Source organism: Stegodyphus dumicola, chromosome 6 (genome assembly GCF_044657685.1).
Source record: "Stegodyphus dumicola isolate Sdum_Otavi_A_Nest chromosome 6, ASM4465768v1".
NCBI lineage: Eukaryota > Metazoa > Arthropoda > Arachnida > Araneae > Eresidae > Stegodyphus > Stegodyphus dumicola.
The window spans coordinates 58,590,878-58,617,711 of NC_140773.1; the positions used below are offsets into that span (position 1 = coordinate 58,590,878).

Consider the following 26,834-nt stretch of genomic DNA (forward strand, 5'->3'; position numbering starts at 1 on the left):
TTGTGTGTGTGTGTGGGGGGGGGGGTACGCCTATGTGCTGTAGCTGTGCAGAAACGTACATGAATAGATTACGGATGACATACAGCTGAAAATTGATTTTGGTGAAGGCAGCTTCGCATGAGCGCTCGCTGTTGTTATAAGCTTATATTTAGAACATTAATATTGTATAGTTTTTATAAACAAATCGCTATATTTTTTGGTCGTAAATATAATTTTAAAACATGTGCTTGTGGAATTCACTTGCGACGGAAGAAACTGCTGTAAAGTTTCTGCAAAAATTCCAATAATTTGACACAAGATCGTTAAAACGAATAACTGCTTTTAATTCTTTAAGCGATCATCGCGGAATTTTCAGTTGAACAAAAGAAGCAAAACCCGCTTGTAAATAGGTTTATTGATTGATTTTCGGAATAAATACGTAATTAAAACGTAAATTATGAATGTAATATATTTGTATTTATAATAATAACTTTTAAATACGGTAGATAAATCATCTTTTTCCTCTGTAAAAAATTGTCGAACTTCGCCAAGTTAACAAAAGTTAAACACGTACTAGTGTCGCTAGTACGTGTTTTGGGTAAAACTGCATTCGTTTTTAAATTTGTATATGACCTATTTGTTTTTGATGAAAATTTTTGTTTATCTTATCTCTAATTTTGCATATTAGGAAGCTGTACTTTGTTTTTAACTAATTTAAGCACTGAGTTTTCATATTTTGGCAACCATATAAAGTGTTAAATATTTTATGAAATTCTTTCTATCCACAGTGTCAATATTATTTTCTTAAAATCTATGCAGCTTATTTTAAGAAGCTTTGTGAAGGAAATTTACATTAACAGGCACAAGTAGAAGCTAGGCCAGTACCTCTCTAGTACCACAGGTGATTGAGGTATTGCTGAACTTATCAAACTGTAAAATTTTCGCACCCAATTTTAAGTGAGTATACCGGAGGTGGGGAGCGGCCCGATCGTCTCCCACTCTTCTTTCCCTACCATAACCTCTCAAAAGGACTTTGTCGAGGCCATATTTTAAATATCCTTTTAAATATATTTTAAATATCCTTTTGCGATACGTCTTACCAACATCTGTGTCTTCTCTGAGACTCTAACCTGGGCCAATTGGTATGGATGTCAGCTTCACTAACCACTAATAACAGGCAACAACAAACATTATCATTCTTAATTAGTAAAGAAAATGTTGTGCCTGATCTTATTTGTCTGACTAACATAGTAAATCTACAGACTTTATTGTGGTGAGAACTACAGGATAACAGTTGTTATTGACTATGGCCAAGGCTAAATGGGCCGTTAGTATCTTATAAATGAAGTATGAACAGCTTTGCCCCAATTTTGAAAGAGAATTCCCTGAAAGAGGTCTTTCACCGCATCTTTCCTTACCATCAAACCTTCTGAAAGGACTTTCGCCATGTATTTTAGGTGCTCCTCTCCATATTTCGTGTTATAGCTTACATTCAAACCTTGCTTCATGAAAATAGCAGCCAGCATCATTAGCGTTTGTAATGACCAGGGCAGCATTTAAAGAGATAAAGCCTGCATTCGGTATTTTTGAACGCTAATAGATATGTATCTGCCAAGCATTGCAGTGTGTAAAGGTTAAATCTGCAGTCTTATTTTCCAGGTTAAGGTATTTTAGATTTATTTCTTTGCTACTATTCTGTTTCGAGGGCCGTAAAAAAATCACCAAGTTATCGTTGATGCCAGTGCTGCCCAAAAGAATTGCGGCAATCCTAATAATTGCGGCAAGAAAGGAAGTATAATAGTAAATAACTATCTAAGATTGGTGTTTTAATTTAGACGAAAGGGTTAATTTCATGTAACACTTTTTTATTAATATAATTTATATGAAAAAGGCTAAACATGACTGAATGGAAGCATAAGAGTAAATAACTATTTCAGATCATTATTATAATTTATATAAAAATTGCTAAACATAACTGAATGGATGCCTGCATCAGTATTTCGCTACCGACTTATCGCTAAAGCATAATTTCATCTCGTTGGTTGTTCAAACGTAATTTTCTATAATGGATGATGCCTTTTCTTTGAAAATATTCTCGGTAAAGTGCAGAATCGCTCACTTATTTGTTTGCCGCTTTTTACAAGGGTAAAAACAATTGGATTTTTGTCAATTTTCTTTTACTTTTTAAGTGAAAATAGGTCGATGTGTACATAGATAAAGTCAAGGGTGTGCGCAGTGCCATTTTTGTGCAATTCTAGGATTTTTTTTTTTTTAAAGTGAAAATAGGTCTATGTGCACATGGATACCGAGTATGTGCAATTCTTAAAAAACGCGTCAAGTAGTGGGTGATTTTGCACTTTACCCAAAATTCTATTGCCGACTTTTCGTCATGGGCAATTTCCAAATTGTTAAATACATAGGATATCAAAAAAGGATTTAAAAATTAAACTAGTATTTCAATTGCGTCTTAAGAAATATAGAACTATCTAAACTTACGCAATCTGAAATCAACGCGTACGCTAGATTTGTCGTTCTGTTAAATGGGCGCGTTTGCTAGATTTGGCGCTTTTGCGCATACATTTTCGCTGCAATTTTCTTACGGCCCTGAAAATAGAATAGTACCATTTCTTTTTGTTTTAAAAATGTATAAATATGTGTTCTTAGTTATTGGAATCTGAACTTTCTTTCTTGTTGTGCAATTCTAGGATTTTTTATTAAAGTGAAAATAGGTCGATGTGCACATGGATACCGAGTATATGCAATTCTTAAAAATGCGTCAAGCAGTGGATGATTCTGCACTTTACCCCAAATTCTATTGCCGACTTTTCGTCATGAGCAATTCCCAAATTGTTAAATCCATAGGATATCAAAAAAGGATTTAAAAATTAAACTAGTATTTCAATGGCGTCTTGAGAAATATAGAACTATCTAAACTTACGCAATCTGAAATCAACGCGTACGCTAGATTTGGCGCGCTGTTAAATGGGCGCGTTTGCTAGATTTGGCGCTTTTGCGCATACATTTTCGCTGCAATTTTTTTACGGCCCTCAACACAGAATAGTACCATTTCTTTTTGTTTTAAAAATATATAAATATGTGTTCTTAGTTACTGGAGTCTGAACTTTCTTTCTTGTCATTTCATTTTCAGATATAATGCTGGATATATTTATACATATATTGGAGAAGTATGTGTTTCTGTAAATCCATATAGGACTATGAATATTTATGGCCAGGACTATGTAAATAACTATCAAGGACGCGAAATCTTTGAGCGACCACCCCACATATTTGCTATTGCAGATGCTGCGTATAAGTCCATGAAACGTAATGCTGTTGACACCTGTATCGTAATATCAGGTAAGAAAAATACTTTTTGAAATATTTTATGCAATCCTTTCAAGATTACTTTATATTTACTCAGGCCATATAAGCATTTGCTATCTGTGACTGTTGCCGGTTATGTTTACCAGTACATAAATGTATAATTTCCTTTTTCTTATTTTTAGGTGAAAGTGGAGCTGGTAAGACAGAAGCCTCAAAAATAATAATGAGGTATCTAGCTGCCATAACTAACACAAGTGGACAAAAGGAAATTGAAAGGTATAACTTTTAATATATGAATTTTATCCTTTAATTTTGAATTTATAGAAATTGTATTTTTTGTTTTGTAATAAAGACATGTAGCAGGTAGCAAATTCTGTTGCATGGATAAGATTATCTGTTATACTCTGCGGGAAATAATTTATAAAATTAAAATTTTATAACTTGTATTAAATTGATGTAAATATTTTATGTTGAAAAATTTCTTGGCTAGTGAATTTTACATTATGTAATCCTAAATAATAAGAGAGCTCCAAAAATTTATTTTTAAATAAATATGTGCTGTAAGTCATAAAGTTGGAGATTAAAAGCATTCATGTGTATTGAAACTTACAACATGTAATCTTTAAAATAATTTTTAATCATTAAAAAAAGTCCAATTTTTAAAATATGCACTGCAAATTGAGAACTCTGTAAAACATTTGAAGGATGCACAGATTATTAGAATTTTTTGATAAAATTATGCTAAAGTTTCCTTAAGTTTTATATTTCTGAATGTCAAATACAGTACAACGTCCATTATCTGGAATGATCTATAATCTGGACCTCAAAGCCACAAACGTTTTTTGTGGGGTATGCTTTACGCATGCGCGTAATGTGTTTACGCATGTGCGTTTAATGTGTTTACGCATGCGCGTTTAATGTATAACGAATGGTATAAGCTAGGCTAAAATTATCTTTACTGATTCTATCTAAAGCATTTATTTTAGTTAATGTAACAGATTGCTCTGCTCCTTACTAAGTGGATCCGACTTATTATTTTGCAGACTGTTTTTGAGCAATTTTATAAAAATTAAGCTTGAATTTTCGATTATGTCAAAAAAAGTTTCCAATTCTGGAGCTGCCAAAGGATCTACAAAGCGAAACCATGTTTCGATGTCCATCAAACAAAAAGTGGAATTGCTGCAAAAAATAGATAAAGCCATCCATATCTGTCTCAAAATTATGCGAGGAGTATGGCATTGGATGACACAAGAAAAAGGAACTTTTTGAATTTTTTGTGGAAGCATCTTAACATCTTAAACAACTTACATTGAAAGAAATCTTTATAATAATAAAAGCAAGTGTAATGTGTCTGTCTGTCTGTCTGACCGAGCTCTCCAGCCAAATCTATCGCACGCAGGGACCTGGAATTTTTTATACGGAAGCACAAAGGGGCTGGCCACCAGACCTCGAAGCCCGATTTTCGATTTTTGAATTAGAAAAATTTTAAAAAAATTATTTATAATTAATTAATCACGGTTTTTTTGACTCACTGATATTATTATTTGTTTTCAAATAACGTTCGATTGTAACAATTGATTTCTTTATTCTAGCGTTAGTTTGCTGTTTTGACGATACATTAAATCGATTAATTACAATTCATTTCTTTTTTGTAGCTTGTGGGGGGGGGAAGAGAGAGAGACAGTCTACATGTCCTACACTACTATTCCTGCGCTATTCACTTATCTGCATTTTCTAAATGCACGGGCAACGCCGGGCGGGTACACCTAGTGTTTAATAAAGTAAACAAATAAATATTAAGCTTTTTTTTTTTTTTTTTTTTTGGTAAATTTTGATACCCTTTAGATCATAATTGCTCTTTATTTCATAAATTACGCTTTCATATTTTTAATTGTATAATTTCTGCATGCAATCTTACCAGATTTAAATTGATGATCTATAATCTGGAAAAACCCCTAATCCGTAATCACTGAAGTCCGACGAGTCCAGATTACGGACTTTGTAATTCTAAAAGAAACGCCTAAAATAACTTTGTTAGGTAGGATTCTTACTTCAGCCAGAATAACTAAACCAAAACATTCTCAAATGATGCTAGGTCAAAGAAACTCAATTAATCTTTTATAAGTTTATAATATCAATGCTGTCAAATATTAAAAATTAAAATAGTCTTTTCTAAACAAATATCATCAAATCATATAATGAAAATGTGACTTCATGCATTGAATTGTGAATGATCAATTTGCATGTTGAGTTTTCTGATATGGGGTTTGTACTGGTGAAGGTTCCAATCAGCATCGTATTCTATAGAAGTTATTAAAAAACAGTGACTTTTTTTTTTCCTTTTTGCATAAAATATTTACTGCTTTTCTCAACCTGTAGGGATCAGGGCAGAATGTTACCAAATTTGGCCAACTTTGGATAATAAAAATTAGTTACCAAAACTATTTTGTTTAGCAAGATAGCCATTTACCTCATTGTTGAATTAACCCCTGTAACCCTGAATTTCCGTCGATGCTTTCCTCTCCCGAGTCCTTTTCATGTTAAGTTATACAAGAGTTGCTACAATTTACTTAAATTTCACTAAAATTATTGATGTATGTACAAAATTTGTAACAATACAGTCAGATACTGAAGATCCGCCAACCTGAAATCCGCGTTGCCTCTCAAAATACAAGCATTCAGTTTATAGGTTCCGGAAACCGCAACATTGAGTACAAAATATCAAAGAAAAAATACTTACCGACTAATGATGTCATAATTACTGAATAATAATGAGTCATAACTGAAATACCAAATTCTTGACACAAAAAAGTTTAAAAATTAAGATTAAAGTTTTTTCCCTCTAATCTCTGCATCGAGGTAAAAAAGCTTACGATTCACTCAACTTTTCGTTCAAGTTCACGATTCACGTTGTTGTATTTTCTGAGCTTTGTTATTTCACGAGATATTTTGTGGATAAATTAAGAATATTTTAAATTTCAGCCCTTTTTAATGCAATGACAGGTAAGAAACGCACTCATGATTTTACTGCTTGAAATGTTGAAAAATATAAACATGTTGCATTGACGGTAACGCAAAAGATGGAAGCAGGTGCTACTCCTCGATTTATAGCAGAATGGTATGGAATTGCAACATGATTGTGTATGATATACGGAAAAATAAAGAAAAGCTGTTGAAATTTTACTGCAACAGTGATTCTAACACCGGAATCCGAAACCGGAAATCTTTGCATGAGGCGAAATCGGCAAACCTTGATGCTGTGTACGTATAATACAATGAATAATATAATCAATTTATATATGTAATAATAATTTAATGCATATAGTAAATTATTCCAATAATGTATATAATAATTTAATTAAATGTATCTAATGTGCCTTATTTATTTTGCACTTTTAGTCCGAATATTATGCTTTATCTTTGCTGTCCTGAAATTCGCAAAATCCTAAAATCCGCACAACCTGTTAAGCTTTGCAGATTTCTGGACCTTCTACTGTATTAGCAAGAACTCGCTATCTGTTTACTAACAATCAAGCCAAAAGGCTTAGCTGTCTCGAATACTTTTCGAAGACTGGTTCATAATTTGCTTCATTCTCCAGGCTTGTGAATGTTATGTTGAAGATATACCTTTCAAATGTTTTTTAATTATGAATAGTGCCTCTGTCTACCCTTCTCATGTGGACTATTTTTCCTAATATCAAATTGAGTTTTACCCCTCCAAACAATCTCTCATTCAGCTGATGAACAATCTCTCATTCAGCACTACATTTGCACTAGCCATTGGAAGCCATAGATACCAATGCTGGATAATCTTTGAGAGCCTTTCAGAAGCAGTATAACATATTGCGTTGTATCGGGAATAATTCAATCTTATAGGCATGTGTAATGAAGAATTTTATGACGGGTGTTCGGAAAAAACATCTGAGATAAGGGATCAGTATAGTTGAATTTTTCAGTTTGAAAAGGAGAGGAGCTGGAAGAAATTATAGAAGAAATTTTTAAACTTGGAAAAGATCTAAAGTTTGAATGTGAAGTAGAAGAGTTAGAGAAAATTGAGATTGAGAACAAAAGAACTTTTGAAAGAGCTGATTGAATTGGAATCATTAAAACTGGCAAAAAAAAAAAAAAAAAAAAAAAAGGCAAGGGAGACAGAAGAAGCCAGGAAGCTCTCACCAGAATCAAAGCAATGGACTGTAGTACTGAATGATTTAAAGAGGTTGAATGTAATCGTTCAAGATGCTGTGTATTATCACAAGACATATGAATATAAAAAGAAATTGTTCAAACTAAGCTTAGCAGGTTCTTCGTGAAGAAAACATCTGTCTCATCCCAAAAACATGGCCGTGACAATCCACAATCCAACTCAAGTAAAGCTTAAAAACTGATTTTTTTAAAGTTAAAATTTTTATTAATTTTTACAATAACTTTTGATTGTTTTTTAATTTTGTATTTTATTTAAATTGCATTTATTTTAGTGTTATTTAGCAGTATTTGCAACAGAAACACTGTTGTTTTGTATTTTTAATACCTGTATGGATAATAAATAAATTAAGCATGTAGAGAATCTTTTAATTTAACCTCACAACATTTGGCATTACCTAAACTGAAAAATAAAAGATAAGAACTGAAAATATTTTAAAAGTAGTAGAAATATCACAAAGGTTAAAAAAATACTAACATACTGTTTCATATAAAAAATGCTATTAATAAATACGTGGCTAACATACGATCATATCAACCAACATATTATCTGTCAGTCAGAGTGAGTCGTATGTCAGTGGTGGCTTAGTGTGTATGTATCCAATTTGCTTTCTGAATGAGAAGATAGTATATTCTGTTCATGTATGTATTTTCTTTGTGTAACATTTACTTTATTTTATATTTCTATTAAAATATTATTTTAGAGTTATTCCTTTGTTTAAAAAAATTTTCTCCTTCCTCTCCATCCCCCCCCCCAGATGTTGGTTTTTACCACTATTTTCAGAAAAATTTCAGACTTAAGATAACACTATCTGAATTCTCATTAACTGATATTTTCTATTAATGATTATGTAATGATCATTTCTGAGTAAGTGTATGTGAATTTGTCTTCATAGATGTATCCCCATTTAGTTGTGTGCCTTTTTTCTTACAGCGGGAAAATAGTGCATGTATGTTCATTGCAAATATTTGTATTCATTGTCTAACAATAACTTAAATGAAGACTAATTCAGATAAAAACATTGTTTTCTTTTCAGGGTTAAAAATATTTTGCTACAGTCTAATTGTGTATTAGAAGCTTTTGGAAATGCGAAGACAAATAGAAATGATAATTCTAGTCGTTTTGGTAAATATATGGACATTAATTTTGATTTCAAAGGTGATCCGTTTGGTGGACATATAAGCAACTACTTACTAGAAAAAGTGAGTTCCTATTTTATTAACATATACAAGTAAAAATGCTTTAATCCTTTGCATTTTGCAATTATTGGGGAGGAACAAGTATCCATAGAGTGTAATTTTATAAACATAAGAGAACTGAAAGTATCGGGTTGGCAAGAAAGTAATTTTGCTTTTTTAGTGGGAAATAAAACTCAGTTTTTCTGTATAAAAATTAATTTTATTCTCTCATATGTCTTGTATTCTGTTCAATAATCTTTTCCCATCTTTGTGGTAACTTCCTGATACCTCGCTCATAGATCTTTAAATCATTATTGGCAAAAAATTGAACCAAATGTGATTTGAGGTCATACTGTAAGTGAAATTTTTACAATTTAAGAAGTTTTGTAAACTTTGAAATAAATGATAATCAAATGGTGAAATACAAATATATGGGGGGGGGTCCAACATAAATTCCCAACTAAGCTTCAAGAATGTTGTATGTGTTGTAAAGATGCATAAGGCCTTACACTGTCATGGTGGAACACAATTTTTTTGCGATTTGTCATCTTTGCCCTTTTTGATTGCTTCCTCCGGTTGTTGGCAGTAAACAATTGAGTTGATCCTTTGGTTGCTTACAATCCCCCCCTTTTTTATCACAAATGATGATCTGTTTCAAAAGAGGGTCAATAGTATTATGTTTGAAATGTGTAGTGCAAATATTGATTTGTAGTGTTAAGTGAATTTCTTTCAAGTCGTATGAAACCCAAATATTGAGCTTCATAATGAGTCTAGAACATCTTAGGTGATTTTCAGTTGCTGTGTTTGATTAACAGACCATTTAACCCTTTTGGAATCTCTCGCAGAGTTGTATGGTTATTTGATTTAATTATGGCTTTAATTTTGACATAATCAACTTCAGAAGGTCAGCCTGAAAACTTTGCCTTCTCTAAATTCTGCTGTCCTGTGTGGCCACTACAACTCTGGCACCAATCCTGGGCTTATCTGAATAAAAAATCAATTATTCCCAATTCGTACAGCACTAAATGTAATCACATTTCCTAATAGTAACAAAATCTATTTTTTGCATATGGAAAGAAATTTCTGTTAAATTTCTCCTCATTAAGGTACTCAACACTTCATAAGTTCAGTTAGCTGAAGTCTGTAATCATTGCCAAGCATAATGTCAAATAAAAGCTTACCATGCTCTTTTCTGTTCAATTATTAATATTAAAAATAAAATAAAAAAAAATTGACATTGCTGTATGAATCATTTCTCAAGCTGCAGCATGTTAACCCTTTGGCAGTTGCAAGATAAGCAATTCTTTCTTTCCAAATGTGCACAATGTCTGTCATTCCTAAATTTGTTATATGAATTGTATTGCTTTGTGCCTGTTATGGTACGTAACTGGAATGCAAGTTGACATTATTGATGACCATCTAAAGGTTAATCGTCATATGAGGATGAAAGAAAATGATAAAGAATGCTTCCCCAAATGGGCATCATTGCCAAAGCAAAATTAAGGATTGGGACTCACCACATTTTATTATGAAAAAATATCAAATGCGCAAGCATAAAGCAGTTGCTTATAATCCAGAGGTTGTGACTTTATACCATGTCTCCTTTAATTTTTTCTCCATTTGCCCCATAAAAACACCTATAAGGCAAAAGTTTATTTGAATATTCTGAATTTAATTTTAAGTCATTTGCAATTCCTATTTTTTAGTAAAAATTGCTCTTTGCGTTTATTTATTTATTTATTTATTTTTTTTTTTTTTTTGTATTTGTTTGGGTAAAACAAGCTAGATTTTGCATAATGAATACAATATGACTGTTTTTTTAAAAAAACAAGTGTGAAACACAATATAAAGAATCAGTTGAAATTTTTTGTGGGAAAAGTTTTGTTTGTGAGAATATTTTTGCTGTTATAATTTGTGACAGTTGATGTGAAAAGATTGGATGTAAATTGTATATTGCTATTTTATTGATATGTGGTTATATTAATTGTAATTAATATAACCACATATCAATAAAATAATAGATTATGAAAGTAACTGTTTTACTTTTAAAAGGTAAAACTTCAGAATTATAACTTCAGAAATTGTATATTGTTATTTTATTGATATGTGATTATATTAATTGTAATTAATATTTTAAAAGGTAAAACTTCAGAATTATTGCTGCTGTTTTTCTTATTATTAATTTGCATGAAAATATGAAATACGTTAAAGCTTCTAAAATGGAGGAATAATTGTGAATTATGTAATACTTGTGTATAAATATCAGCATATTAATATATAATTAAGTTACATTTTTCATTTATTATATGTGATTTCTTTGTTTAATATAGTCCCGAGTTGTTGCTCAACAGAAAGGTGAAAGGAATTTTCATTCCTTTTACCAACTTTTGTATGGAACTCCAGAATCTTTGTTATCAAAATATGGCATCAAAAGAGATCCTTTATCGTATCACTACACACGACAAGGAGGTAGTCCAAAGGTAAAAAAAAAAAAAAAAAAACTTTAGTGATCCTCTTTTTATTTAGAATTTTTTAACCTGTTTCCTTTCAGCTAACGTTTAGTTATGTTCTTAAGGTCATTTAAAAAAAAATCTATGTTTGTATTTTCAAAATCTGTTATGGATTTTTGAGTTCATGATAATGGTATTTTGTATTTATTTAAAGAAATTTCTCTCTACTAATTACTTTTTAAATTTACAAGTAATGACTTAAAATAAAAAATAGTTATTGCCTCATTGATTAAAATTTATAAATAATTGAATGACTGAATTTCAATAGAAAATTTAATTTCAGGCTTGGTAATAAATTGAAAGCTCTTTTGTATTATTTATATTAATTCAATATTTATAAAAGTAAAGTTAAACAATAATTCAAGCTGTAATTTTCAAAATTAGACAGAAAAAGGGGGGCAGTTGGTGTAGATTTTGGATTAAATTCTATCGATTTCAAGGGCAATCAGATGCTGGCCTTCCCTTCTTTGGGTGTGTGGAGGAAATTGAATTTTCCTCTTTTCCAAAATAGATGGAGTGATGATAAGAGAGCAAAGTGAAAGGAAATCTTATGCTGATAAGGGGTGTGCAATCTAATGAAGAAATAATAATGAAATAGGAAAAACTAACTTATTAGAATTCTTAAAGTGTAACTAAGTTGGAATTAATGTCAATTAAAAAAGGTAAGTTGTTTTGAATGTGAAAATCTTCAAGGAAATTTAATTCATCAATTGGAAAAGCTTTATGGGTAATTTTTGCAGAATGCATGCCCAACTCTAATTAGCTAGTGAAGATTTATTTAATTTTCCTTTTCAAACAAAAATATTTTGTTAATAAGCTGTAAATGTAAAATGTCTAAGTTATAATCTAGTATCAATTGAACTAATGTTCAGACTATTTTACAATGGCAGTTTCAGTGTGAAAAGTCCTCAAATTGTAGATTTTCTAATTACAGTTAACTGTGAATCTATGTCGTATTCTTGAAAATGTATTTTTATAGAAAAAAGATCAACCAGTCTTATTATTGGCAATGCATGTAAGTGTTTATAAATGAAAAATGATTACTGTTATAACAGGAGTAGGATCACTATTATAATAGGAATTACTATAAATAAACGACCATTATTGTAATAGGAATATGATCAATATAAATAAATGATTACTATTATCTTATTGCCTGTGAAAACATATTAATCATTATTTTTCCTGACAATTTTTAATACATGTTGTTTGTGAAAACATAATTAATCATTATTTTTCCTGACAATTTTTAATACATGTTAAAGAAATCATTAAATGAAAGTATTTTGAACACTCCGGCAATTTTATGGAAATTTGATGTTGGGATAGTTTTGATATATGAGCTGTCACTTGAGTAGAAAATCTTGACACTCGTACGAAATTGGTGTAAACTTCTTAATTGAAATATGAATACTTTATACCACTGGCTACACTTATCTTCTATTCTGACTCTTCACTACTGCCAGTACATTCTTTCATGTTAGTGTAGGTGATGGATGCCTCAATTGAAATATTTTGCAGCTGTGAATGGAACTAGTGCTGCACACTCTTTTTCATTTTTTAGTCTGCCCAAAGATACATTCTCTTCAAACCTTTCTCCAACTTTTAAAAAATCTGTGAATTAAGTGGAGAAAAATGAATGAGGGGTATGCACTGGATGAGCAGAGGAATTTGCAGTGTGTTGTTTCATGATTTATCTCGCTTGTCTGACAATGTCATCAGAAGAATTCCACAAATTTTACCATAACAACGAGTACAGGATTATCCCTCTCATTAGCATGGGCATCATATAGGTGACAGTATGACATTCATGCAGGTGATAATATGACATTCTCTAGCTCTATTTCAATTTTGAAGAATCCCTGAGGGAACAAGTCCAAAGGCTTTCCTCCTCTGTCCCCTACCACCAGATTTCTCAAGAAAGCTTTTGGCTTACAAATGTATTTTAAATGCTTCTATATCGCAAACATACTATATGCTTACAAACATCCAAGCCTTTTCTGAGATTGGAATCTAGACCGAAGGATATGGCAGCCAACATCGTTTACCAATATGACAATCAGACTGGCTTACAAAATGTAACTAGCATGCTTTGGAGGCTTTATGCTATCTGGTAAAAGAATAACACCCATTATCAGGAAACCATGCCTTTTGGCTTGATCAGCATCAGTGGTCATACATTAGGACAAAAAGCATTGGTTCCATTGTGATCAAAGAAAAACACCAACATTGCATGTAATTCATTGGTCTGCTGTTTGCTATGCATGAATGGAAATTACCATACATATTAGAGTTGCACGCTGACAAGATACATTCTAAGTCACTAATGACAGATGTTTGCTTGTATCATGCTGTGTAATCAGAAATTATCATGGAACGAATAGTGGTCCAGATATAGTTCATTGAACTGCATATGTGCCATGTTCTTTATTCCACAATTGGGTTTCATGGAGCATACTGGGTATAAACCTTACAATAAAGCAGAATGTTGAGCTATCACCATGGTTTATGCCAACTGCACTGGTGGCTAGGGCTGCCGGTGACCGAGCAGTAAAGTCACTGAACACTGGTAATTTGGTCCAGGGTTCAAATCGCGATCAACAGGATGACTGCATGGGTGTTTTCATGGTCTTCCCTATGTGTAACATATATATATGAGCCCCCTTTAGGCAGATAGCCGTGCTTTGCCATAATCAAAACCAAACTACACTGACTAGTTATTTATTTTGTTTATTAGCTTGCCAGTTAATGAACCCCCTGGATACTGATTATCATGAAGAAGATAGGAGGTTGTCCTGTTTGTGGCTCATCCTTTAAAGTTAGTATGCCATTTAAAAATTTTCAGAATCAAAACAGTCCCTTAAATTTTTTAACAATGCTGATTGTAAGCAACTTCTATTCTGCACTGAATGTCCTTCACCATGTAATCGTTTGCTATGAGAAATCAAGTTGCATCCTGTTTTCTTTCTTGCAAGTTTCTGTCACACATAGCAGTTGCTTACTCAAAATTAGTCAATACCTCATGAAACAAAGTGTGAGGTGCCAACTGTCTACTGCAGCTTGTAAAAAAACGTGTAATACCTGTGGTGAAGCGTACATGTCATCACAGTGCTTTCTTTTTAGTGGCTTTTGTCAAGTTTCATTTGACTGCTATTTTTGTATTGAGAAATTTTATTGTGCAATTTCATTTTCTCTGTGTTGTATCTAAAGAAAGCCTAAGGCTTATCTTAAGCCTTTTTTAAGTTTAAGCTTTTAAAACGTATTAAAGTTTAAAATCTCTGATTGCATTAATGAGAATATAATTTATGAGTATTATTAATTATAAGTTACTTGCATTTTCCTTATAAAGGTGGATTCCATAAATGACAAGACAGACCATAAGAATGTTTGTAATGCTTTGAAAATTTTAGGCTTTCATCAACAACAGTCTGAAACTTTATGGAGGATACTTGCAGCTATTCTTCAGTTAGTAAGTGCTTTGTTATATTATTTTAGATTTAATAAATGTTTAAGAAATTATCAGAACAGGGTATTTCAGGTAAATAAATTTGTGAAGTGTAATATTAAATAAATTAACAAGTGCAACACATAAAAATTAGCACAAATTAGCAAAGTTTCTTTAATGCAAAAGAAGCTTGATTCTTGTGTTGGCCGGGCATTCCCCAGATTTCTCACCAGCTGAAAACATACTGTTAATTGTTGCAGAGAAACTGGAATGACAATACCAGATAGCCAGTGTAAACTGAACTCTTAGCATAAAAGCATAGAATTGCATAGACTGCAATATTTGTAATCAACTATGTAACAGCTGTTATTGTTTGCAGAAGTAGGTAATTGGAGTACTGATTTTTGCATGTTCTGTACCTTAAAATTATTTGATATTCTAGTAATTTCATCTTTCCATTTTTAATGTATTTTGTAAGTTAAATATGATTTTTCTCATTGCTTTCTTTTATAATGTAATAAATTTTATTGGCGAGTAGTGTAAAAACTGGAAAAAATATAATACTCTGCTTTATTGTAATATATTTATTATAATGTAATATAAGTATTTTGGAATAGTATAATGTGAATCATTGCCATCAATTCGGACAATAAATTTGGAAAATTACTGTTCCCAAATGGCAGTTTTAAAAGCAGAAATCGAAGCAAAGCACTCAAAACTAATCAGTGGTTGAGTTTGTTTCCTTCAGTTATGATAATGCTTTTCCCCGCATTTTGATCAATATCTGGCAGAAATTTATTGAGATATCTGGGTTTGTTTTGTGTCAGCTCCCATATTCACTAGATTTTAACCCCCTTGAGTTTTCATATCTTGAGCTCAAGTCGGATTTCTCTGAATGGTCTGGAGATCTTTGGAGACTATCAAACAATTCTTCACTAACTTTGCTGAATAAACAAATAACTTTTTTAAAAGAAATTTTGCAGCTCTTGGAAGAAATGGTAGAAAAATGCTCATGTAATTCAATGAAATTTTTTGATGTTTTGTGACTGTTTGATTTGCATCTAGCGTTAAAAACCCACAGAATTGGCCACATTATCAAGTATATATTTATAATGTGTATTTAACTGTAATGAAATATATATGCTTATTAATAATGTACATATTTTAATACCATGCTTAATGTGAAAGTACAACATAGTTCCATCTAAGTGGGCACATGAGTTTTCAAAATAGCAGTATGTATGTAAACTAAATCCCCACACTTCACCTGAGATATCTGTATGAGGTAGAAAGTTGGGGTTGTAGTGTCTTCTGTCATGACACCACAGTTTCCATGAATTTCTGAAGCTGATGGATGATGAAAAACTTTTTAATTACTGTTTTCAGTGGGATGGTGTAATTTATCTCTCTTTGTATTGTTTAGGATAGTGAAAATTCTGTGGGGCATTGGCCACAGAGATTTTCTGATCTTATTTTCTAGATTTTGTCGTATGGGACATGCTGAAAGAGAAGATGTATCACAACAAATAATCAGATTTTTCATGATGTTATTTAGAAATGTCTAGCTGGAAATAAAGATATTTCCAATTTGTTTGTTAATTGTAAATATTGCTGTAATGTGGCAAATTAGCACAAGATAAAAATATGCATCAAATGAAGACTAGTTATGAAATTCCAGTTCCCAAAGTACAATTTCTTATTTTCATTTTAAAAGCATATTAAAGTATGTCTGTTAGTTTAAAAACTGTTGGGGAAAAATGGGGCAAAATCTAGTAAAATGTCCTGTACTGTGTATCTTCCCAGTAAAAAGTATTCAAAACATTTCTTGAGAATATTTTTATTATTTATTGTGTTGTGGTACTTCCAATACGCATATAATAATCACAAAAATGTATCTTCTTTTGAGTTGTAGAAAAATGTTTAATGTATCAGATCTTCTCATTGTCAGCTTCATATTTTTAATCTTCTTTTTGGGGATAGATTAAATGTTAAATATTAAACAATAATAATAAATAAAGTGGCAAAATTAGCAAAGAGTGTGTTCTCTTAAATAACTTCAAATGTACAAATGTATGTGCTATTTATCAGATTATCACTATGGTTTTATCAGGACATGATTTTATATAAAAAGCAAAAGATAGTAAAAATAGTGTTCTGTTTTTGGTTAAAATGCATACAGTATATTTCCAAATAAAAGCCAGTCCATGTACGTTCTGAGAATGCATTTTTTCTTCAAACCCCAAATCCAAAACCCACATCTTAGCCGAAATAGGTTATATTCCTGTAACCTTCAAACATGTCTCCATGAAGACAAAAATGTAGCCAGCCAGTTTAAAGAGGTGGAATACTTTCCATTCAGATCACTATGCCAGGCCAGATGACAACAAGGATAGTTTTAACTCTATCTGAAACTAGCACATATTTTCCATTCTTTTTCATTTGTGACTTTATTTTCTTTTTGCATAAAGGTTGCATTCAAAACACCTCAAAAGTAAGTTAAAATATTAATGTAATTCATGTGCACTAATAATTTATGATATTCTGTTATTATTTCTAGTGCATGTGTTGGAATTTTTCAGTTTGCTAGGTGCAAATTTCACCAACACCAGATTTTTCATTTTGGTAATGAGGCAACAAACCAGTAGTATAAACAATTTTGAAAATAACTCATTTTCTTAAAATAAATAGTTCATTACATTTAAAACCCATTTTTTACATAAACTTAAAAAATATAAACTAAAGTAATAAAAAAATGCCATATTTGGTGAATTATCGCTTATGCCCAGCAAATGGAAAAGCATGTACGATTTTTAAGAGATTAGCAGATCTGTATGTAAGCCAATCATCATAACTTATCTTTAGGATAATACTCCAGAATTTCTCACCTTATACATGGAAATATGCAATAAATATTCTGTGACTGGATTTTAATGATCTGAATAAAATGTTATGTTAAAGTAGTTTTTGGAAATTTGTTATTTGCCATATTTTTTTGGTACATATATAGCTCTTTTTGTTTCGTGAGATAAAAATAATTGGATTTTGTAATGTAACTTTTTAGACATTTCATTCAAGTGTTCCTAAGTATATTGTTGATAGCTTTTAATGACTTCAATAATATTTTGAATACGTTTATCTGTTACCTTCCTTTATTTACCTGCAAATTCTCTTCATGAAAATAATTTAGTGAAAGAGCAATTTCAGTGCAAAAATGTATTTAAAGTTTTAATGCTTTTACGAAATGTAGTTTTGGTACTATACTGATATCAAGTAACACAATAGCGATTTTATGCTCTTCTTACTTAGTATTATTCTGCTAACTGGACTTTCATTAGCTCTTAAAAAGTTAACAAAATGTGCTATAATTAAACTTCATAAAAAGATTGATAAATACTATGTACATTTGCATAGTTTTTTAAAATATGTGAATGAAAAAAAACAAGTGCTTTAAAAAATAAATTAATGCATTTATCATCATGTTAAATTTGAATGAAAATAATTTAGTAGTTTATGGTATCTGTATTTTCGACAAGAGTGATTTTTTTTAACCTTCTTTCAGGGAAATGTCGAATTTGATAGTGAAAATGATTTCACGTATGTGAAAGATCAGAATTTGCTGACTTCAGTAGCACAGTGCTTGGGTGTATCACATGATCATCTTGAAAAAGCTTTGTGCCAGCGTGTCATTGCTGCCAGAGGTGAAGTTATGGAGAAAGTTCATACTGTATCAGAAGCAGTTTATGGCAGGGATGCTTTTGCTAAGGTGATTGACTTTTAAGAACATTTCTGTAACCTCTTTTATCATTTTTGTTTTTTGTAATAATTAATTAATTGTGGTTAAAGTAAGCATTACTTGAATTTATGAGATAGTTTTCATTCCATCCTTCAACTCTGCATTAAAAAAAAAAAAAAAAAAAAAAAAAAAAAAAAAAAAAAAAAACCTTGTGAAAAAAGTAACCAGTGTGTTCCAGCGTATCAGAAGTTACACAGAACCATATAACTCAATACATATCAATATGTATGTGAGTGAAGATTTTTTGCCTGAAAGATTATTGTATGTTTATTGCAAAGACAGTTATGCATCAAACTGCAAACAGTAGCAATAATGTTTTTGCAATCTCAGGTTCCTGATAAATACAGCTATTCCAAAAGTTGGACATCTATGACAATGTTTATTAATAATTAGTTTATTTTTTCCTTTCTAATTCAATTGAACATCCAGGGGTCAAATAGAATAATTAGATACTTCAGTATCATTTTGGATCACTATCCCACAGCATCTTCAGTAGTTAAGCCTTGCAGAACAATTGTTTACGTACCTCGTATTAGAATGGCGCCGACATGGATGACGCAGTTTCGACTTTGATTATACTTAATAAATTCAGTCACTCTCGGTCTATTTCAACCAAACTGAATACATTTAATAATATAACATTCACACATAAACATTTAGTAATAATTCAGAAGTACAGATAAGCATAAAATAATAATTACAACTGTTACAGGCCAGCTACGCTTTTAGCGACCGAATCCTACGAACGACAAATCTCAAAAGCATGTTGCCAATGCAGGGCAACGAAAAGGTAGATATTAATTCGATAGGCGTGGCAGCGAACATACTCCCACCCTATCAGGTTTAGTCCTGATACACAGGCAAAGGTGAAAGTTTATTAATTCCTCTCTTGAAAACACCAGTTTTAGTTTTGACAGTGGCTACGCGAGCCAAGCCGTCCTTACCCGGATGGACATCGATGATCCGTCCAATAGGCCAAGCTAGCGGTGGAGATCCATCTTCGATGATAAGAACCACCATGTCGATTTTTAGATTGGGTCTGTTGTACTGCCACTTGGATCTCTGCTGAAGCGAAGTCAAGTATTCCTTTTTCCATCGCTTCCAGAATCCCAGGCGTAGATTCTGTACAAGTTCCCACCTAGAACTCCTTGTGCGTAAATTCTGATGGCTCTCTGGAAAGGAAGTTAAAGTATCACCTGTAATGAAATGAGAAGGGGTTAAAACATTAATACAGTCAATATCAGTATCGTTCACGTAAGTAAGTGGACGTGAATTCAAAATAGCCTCGATCTGGGTAAGTAGTGTTGACAACTCTTCGTAGGTTAAAAGAGTCTCTTTCAATACTCTTCTCAGATGAAATTTCGCTGAGCGAATGCCGGCTTCCCATATTCCTCCGAAGTGGGGCGAAGCAGGCGGTATAAAATGCCATTCAATAGATGACTTAGTTAGTTCTCGGGAAACCGATTCCGTTGCATACAAGGAAGACCAAATCTGATTTAGTTCTTGTAGTTTTTGCATGCTCCCACAAAATTGGTACCGTTGTCACTGTAAATGTGCCGTGGTGCACCGCGACGTGAAATGAAACGTCTAAGTGCAGTGATAAACGAGTCTGCCGTCAGGTCACTGACTGCTTCTATATGCACAGCTTTAGTCGACAAGCAAACAAACAGAGTTATATAGCCTTTCGTTGTTTTAGAGCCACGACCCTTATTAAATTTCATGGTAATAGGACCAGCGTAATCCACACCAGATGCGTAAAAAGGTCGTTCCAAAGTCACACGATGTTCAGGTAAGTCACCCATCAATTGCGGATTTGAAGCAGCTTTAAATCGATGACATATTCAGCAATGGTTGACACAACTGCGTATCAGTTTCTTCCCTCCAATTATCCAGTAAGATTGTCTGATGAGGTGTGATAATAACGAAGGACCAGCCTGAAGGTAAGTAATATGAAGTTCTTTCACTAGTAATTCGCTAAATTTATGTCGAGAAGGAAGTATGACAGGATGTTTGATGTTAAATGCTAAAGATGAATTTCGAAGACGTCCTCCCACCTGTAAGAGACCATCTTTATCTACAAATGGATACAAAGAACGTAGTTGGCTCTTCTTGGGTAAAGGTTTCTCTTCTTTAACACATTGTAAATCATCTTTGAAATAATGATTCTGAATCCAACGAATAATGAATTTTTTTGCTACTCGAATCTCTAGAAATGTTAGTGGCATAAGGCAGCTAGAGTTAATGCCACTACGTGAAATGTTCTGAGTAACATGATGCTTCTTGCAATTAGTAATAAATCTTTGGCAGTAAGCCAGAATACGAACAATTTTACAACGCGAAGAATAATGCTCGAACAAATTAGCTAATAAATCATTCGATTCACGTATATGAGAAATAAAAATAGGATCAGATCTTTGTTCGGCCTTTACTTCAGCATCATCTTCAGATTTTAATTCATATTCAGGCCATTTTTCCTCTTCCTGACGCAACCATGGTGGACCATTCCACCACAAAGTACAATTTGGTAGGAGTTGAGGTTCAATACCACGAGAAGCAATGTCTGCAGGATTCTGTTTAGAGGGAACATGATTCCAATGTTTAATAGTTATCACTTCTATGATTTGAGATGTTCTGTTTGCCACAAAAGTTTTCCACTTACGTGGATGAGCTGATAGCCAAGACAGAACTACCTTGGAATCCGTCCACGCAAAGATTTCAAAATCAAACTTCTTTAAAATGTTCAATAGAGATCGCATTAATCTGGTCAACAAATACGCAGCACAGAGTTCTAATCGAGGAATGGATACTTGCTTTATAGGCGCGACTTTAGTCTTTGATACCAAAAGATTAACCTTAACCGTACCATTGCACCTTTGGCGACAGTAAATGGCTGCTGCATAAGCCTGCGAAGATGCATCAGAAAATCCATGTAGTTGGATAACACTGTCCGTTGTAAGTATGACACATCTCGGAATTTCACAATTATTGATTTGATTGAATGTCTCTTGAAATTTAAACCAATCATCTGAGATATGCTGGGGAACAACTGAATCCCAGTCGCCTTTAACCAACCATAGTTTTTGATAGAATATTTTAATCAATATAGTGCAAGGAGATAAGAGACCTAAAGGATCGAAAATGGGAGCAGATTCTGCTAATATGCGTCTTTTTGTTATAGGTGCGTTGATGTGCAGTGTAGCTTTAAAACTGAAGGTATCAGTAGTTGAATTCCAAAAAAGTCCTAAGACTTTCGAACTCGAATTAGGAGATATCTCAAAATCAGAATTCAATGAACAATGTTCCTTAAATTCAGTTAAGAATTCGACAGAATTTGAATTCCACTTCCTCAAATCAAAATCACGTGCATGTAAAATTGAAGATATTTTCTTGCAGACAAATACTGCATCATCAACTGTATTTGCACCCGACAATAAGTCGTCCATATACATATCCTCTTGCAATATACGAGATACATCTGATTCCTCTTTAGACTCTAAAGCTATCTGCTTCAGACATCGAGTTGCTAAAAATGAAGCAGAGGAAAGACCATAAGTAACTGTTTTCAACTTGTACGTGCGCATTTTATCATTGGAATTGTATCTCCAAAGTATTAATTGATAATTCTGATCTTCAGGGCTACCATCACCTGACGATACATCTTCTCCACATCGGCTGTGAAAACAATTTTAGGAAATCGAAAATTAATCAAAATCTCAAAAATATCTCTTTGTAATTTCGGACCTACCCCTAAAAGAGAATTCAATGATATACCATTTTCAGATTTGCAGGATGCATCAAAAACTACTCTTAATTTTGTCGTTGTGCTAGAAGGTTTAATTACCGCATGATGAGGAAGATAAAACTTTTCTATATCCGATCTGTTAGATAAATCATCATTAATCACAGTCATATGTCCTAACTGTTCATATTCACGTATGAAATCTTTATACTGTTTTTCAAATTCCGGATTATCTTTGAATTTTCGTTCCATGGAATGCAACCTAGAAATTGCTGCCGGTTTTGAATCACCCAACTTCAAATGCGATTTATAAAATGGAAGTTTTACGACAAATCGCCCATCTGAATTAACAGCATGAGTGTTTTGAAAATGTGATTCACAAAATTGTTCCTCAGTTGTCAGAAATTCCTTCTTCCCAACATCGATAATATCCTCCATTTCCCAGAAACGTTTAAGTTCGTAATCAATATTTATATTATCTTCTAACTTTATGAAGTGTGCATTTGCTGTTTTTGGGCCTTCCATATTATTTCCGACCTTCCCAGCAATCACCCAACTGAAAATTGTATTTTGAGCTACAGGCTCATTTTTCGAACCATATATTTGGCCACATCTTAAAATGGAGAAAAAATAACCAGCTCCTAAAATCAAATCAATTTCTTTGGGTTGAGCAAAATTCGGATCCGCTAACGGAATAGATTTAATGTATTCTATATGCTTTACATTAATCACTTGTTCCGGCAATGGCAAAGTTAACCTATCCAAAATGTATGCGTTAACATCAATTACTTGATTATTTACCTTTGACTGAATTTTAAAATCAACAAAACCACGAGTTATGGAAGCTGGCACTCCGCCAATTCCACGCAAAAGTAACCTTTGATTTTTTCTTTTTAATCCTAATCTTCGAACAGCTCGTTCAGAAATAAACGAACTTTCAGTTCCGGAATCCAATAATAATTTAATTTCGATAGCTTCGCCACTGGATGAAAATGCGAGTGCAAGAACTGTAGGCAAAATCGCCGAGTTGCAATTTTGAATCGTATTACTGACTACCTGACCTTGATCCTCGCATGATTCATTCGAAATTCACTCTGGAGTGCTTTCGTTTTCATTTGGCGCTTTTAAAAGCTGTACATTGTTAGCTTTAATATGTTCATGCAACAAACTATTATGTGTTTTTGAATTACACAAATTACACTTTAACTGTGAATTACAGTTTTTGATTAGATGTGAATTTAAACATAAAAAACACAATCCTCGTTTCCATACAAAGTTCTTTCTAGCAGTAACATCCAAATTCTTAAATTTAACGCATTTATATAACGCATGAAGTCCGTTACATTTCGAACATTTAGTATTACTAAATTTAGAATTCTGTAATGTTTTAGAACTAACATTACTATTTTTATCAACAACTTTAGCTTCCGCTTCTTTATTTATGATAATTTCGAGAGAAGAACACCTTAAATTTAAAAATTCAAAAAATGATTCCAATGTAGGAAAATCATCTTCCGCTGTTTTCTGTGCCCATAACTTTCGAGTTTCTGAATCTACCTTTTGAAGCAACATAAATATTAACCATGGATCCCTAGAAGTTGCTTTGTCACCAAGAGCTTTTAAACCTCTGATAACTTCATCGGAAGTATCAGCTAATTGCCGTAAATTAACATTATCAACCTGTGAAATACATTTTTGATCCATTAATGTTTTAATTAACGATTGTACGATTTGTTTCTTTTTATCGTACCTAGCGAGCAATTTTGCCCATGCTTCTTCATAAGAATTATTTGATAACGGAATATGTTTAATTATAGAAGCTGGTTCATCAGCAAGTGATCCGATTAAATACTGAAATTTCTGTATATTCGATAAAGAAGTATTATGCACTGTTGCAACAAACAAATCTTTAAAATTCATCCAGTCATTAAAGTTACCAGAAAAAATAGGAATATTCAACTTAGGTAACTTAAAGTTACTAATATTAGAATTTCCTGTAACATTTGGCAAATTAGCCGCATTTACTACATCTAATAAATTTTGATACTGAAGTTTCAAACTAAAATACTTCGATTCAAAATCTTCAATTTCTAATTGTTCTTCTGGTAATTGGGCATCAAATTTATCAAAATCTGAGTAAATCCTCTCCAAGCGCTCCAGATGCAAAATTACTTCATTTTTAGATAAATCGGAAGAAATAGTATTCTGAAGCCTTGTGAAGGCCGCTTTTGCCCTACCACGCAATCTAATGACAGTAGCTTGATCCATAATAAGTAATCGAAGCATTCAAGTTCAAAATCAAAATCAATACAAAATAGATATAAAACTTCAAGAATCAAATTTAGATGTAAATCGAACTAAAAAATCTTCACTTATCTGTATTTTAACTGCTGACGAATTCTTGATATGATCTCGTCGGCGTGCCTCCAAATGATGTTTACGTACCTTGTATTAGAATGGCGCCGACATGGATGACGCAGTTTCGACTTTGATTATACTTAATAAATTCAGTCACTCTCGGTCTATTTCAACCAAACTGAATACATTTAATAATATAACATTCACACGTAAACATTTAGTAATAATTCAGAAGTACAGATAAGCATAAAATAATAATTACAACTGTTACAGGCCAGCTACGCTTTTAGCGACCGAATCCTACGAACGACAAATCTCAAAAGCATGTTGCCAACGCAGGGCAACGAAAAGGTAGAAATTAATTCGATAGGCGTGGCAGCGAACAACAATGTTTTAGTAAACAGAGGCTGCATGGCTCTTTTCATGTGTGTAATGTGAATACAAGGCAGTTTTCTTCATAAAATTCTCCAAGAATGAATTTCTTCTATTACATCGATAACCCTTGAATGCTTTGCTGTAATGGATTAAACAAACATTATCAAAATGTAGGCAACAAAAAATTTCTCCCTTTACCAATACTGTTTTTAAAAATAAACTGAAAACAAATTAATGTGTATTGAAAATTATTTATGCGTGGTTCTATTCACATCTGAAAGGTCTGTTACTTGAAGGTCAGACATTACTATATTACTAGAGTGTTCATATTAATTAATTGCTTTATTTTTAAGAATATCAGGGAAATACCCATAATACAGTCAAAAGTCATTAATCCGGACTCATCGGGACTTCGGCGATTCCAGATTATCCATTTTTCTAGATTATAGATCATCAGTTTAAATCTGGTAAGATGGCATGCAAAAATTATAAAATTAAAAATATGAAACCATAATTTATGAAATAAAGAACAATTATGATCTAAAGGGTATCAAAATTTTAAAAAAAAGCTTAATATTTATTTGTTTACTTTATTAAACATTTCTTTCAATGTAAGTTGTTTGTTACTTCGTTTTTTGTGCTAATATTTTCTCTTTAATTCTATAAACAGACATAATTTCTTGTTCAGTTACAAACTTCCGCTGTTCAAGTCCTATAATTGCTGTGTCCAGAATACCGATTAATTTGTCAATCGTTTTCAATAACCTCTGTGTCACTTTCTTCACTATCGGAAGCTAATCATAATGAGGAGGAATTTGATTTAAATCATATCAAAGACGGAGTACATCGAGATGAAGTACTACATTTAGTAAGGAATTATAAGCCGAATAAAATAAAAACATCTGCCCTGAAGATAAGGATAGTGCTGACAGATCAACTTCCAATTCATTGTGCGCCGCCGTACAACACGACACTTGCGCAGAAAGTTTGGAGCTTTGAGGTCCGGATTATAGATCACTCTGGATTATGGGTATCCAAATTAACGACTTTTGACTGTATAACAAATCCAAATTGCTGCATTGAAGGATCATTGCTAACAAGAACAGTGTGTCCATCTGGAGAACTATGATAATTGAAGCTTGGATGTTAGAATACATAGTTAATATCAATAAAATGTGCATAAAATAAAAAATGTAAATTATTATGTCACAAGATTATAAATAATTAGTTAAGTGTGTTTTCAATTCAGAGTTTGAAATCATTGCTGTGACAAAAAAAAAAAAAAAAAAAAAAAAAAAATTATGTAAGGAATTTAAGAAAATGTAGGAATTATTGCTATAAGGAGTAAATTAGGTTGTAAAACTTAGACAAAAATTTCTATTTCTTTAAATAAATTCTATTTCTTTTCCTTTCATATTGTGAAGTGTATACAGGTCTTCCAAAGAACTTAAATAATAAAAAAATATTGATATTTTGGATCAAACAAGTTGGAGAAATCAAGATGCTGTAGAAAAAGATGAAGATATAGATATTTGAATAGAAAGTAAATGTTCTCCTTTAATGATGCATAGCTATGAAGAAGAGATAGTTTCTGTGATTTAAATGGTACCATTATTTAAATGGCTATTGATTATTTTATCAGTACTTTTATTTAATACATTTCTGATAATTATAAAAATAAAACTTTGTTTTTGACACCTAATTTTTTGGGCTAGTTTGTTTTACTTAATTTACTTAATACATTTTAAAGAAATCTAGTGAGTGTGGTATAATGAAATTACTTCTATGCTTATATTTCCTGAAATAGGTCTGTTTCATCGTGAGTTTCGGATGTGTTCTTACAAATAATGAAAACATGCTACTTTCTTTACATATATTGAGAACAAGAGAAATTGCTTTGGTTCAGCTGCATTAAAAGAGTTAATAATCTTT

General features: G+C 32.1%; 1 protein-coding gene across 1 annotated transcript in view; it reads left to right on the forward strand.

The window, feature by feature from the left end:
• The window catches only part of Myo31DF (Unconventional myosin ID), a 185,458-nt gene that overhangs the window by 71,749 nt on the left and 86,875 nt on the right, over positions 1-26,834 (forward strand). Inside the window, exons 2-7 of the mRNA XM_035366471.2 lie at positions 3,128-3,336; positions 3,486-3,579; positions 8,541-8,706; positions 11,013-11,162; positions 14,542-14,661; positions 18,197-18,400. Coding sequence (XP_035222362.1) covers positions 3,128-3,336; positions 3,486-3,579; positions 8,541-8,706; positions 11,013-11,162; positions 14,542-14,661; positions 18,197-18,400 — 943 coding nt within the window. The remainder of the gene's footprint in view (positions 1-3,127; positions 3,337-3,485; positions 3,580-8,540; positions 8,707-11,012; positions 11,163-14,541; positions 14,662-18,196; positions 18,401-26,834) is intronic.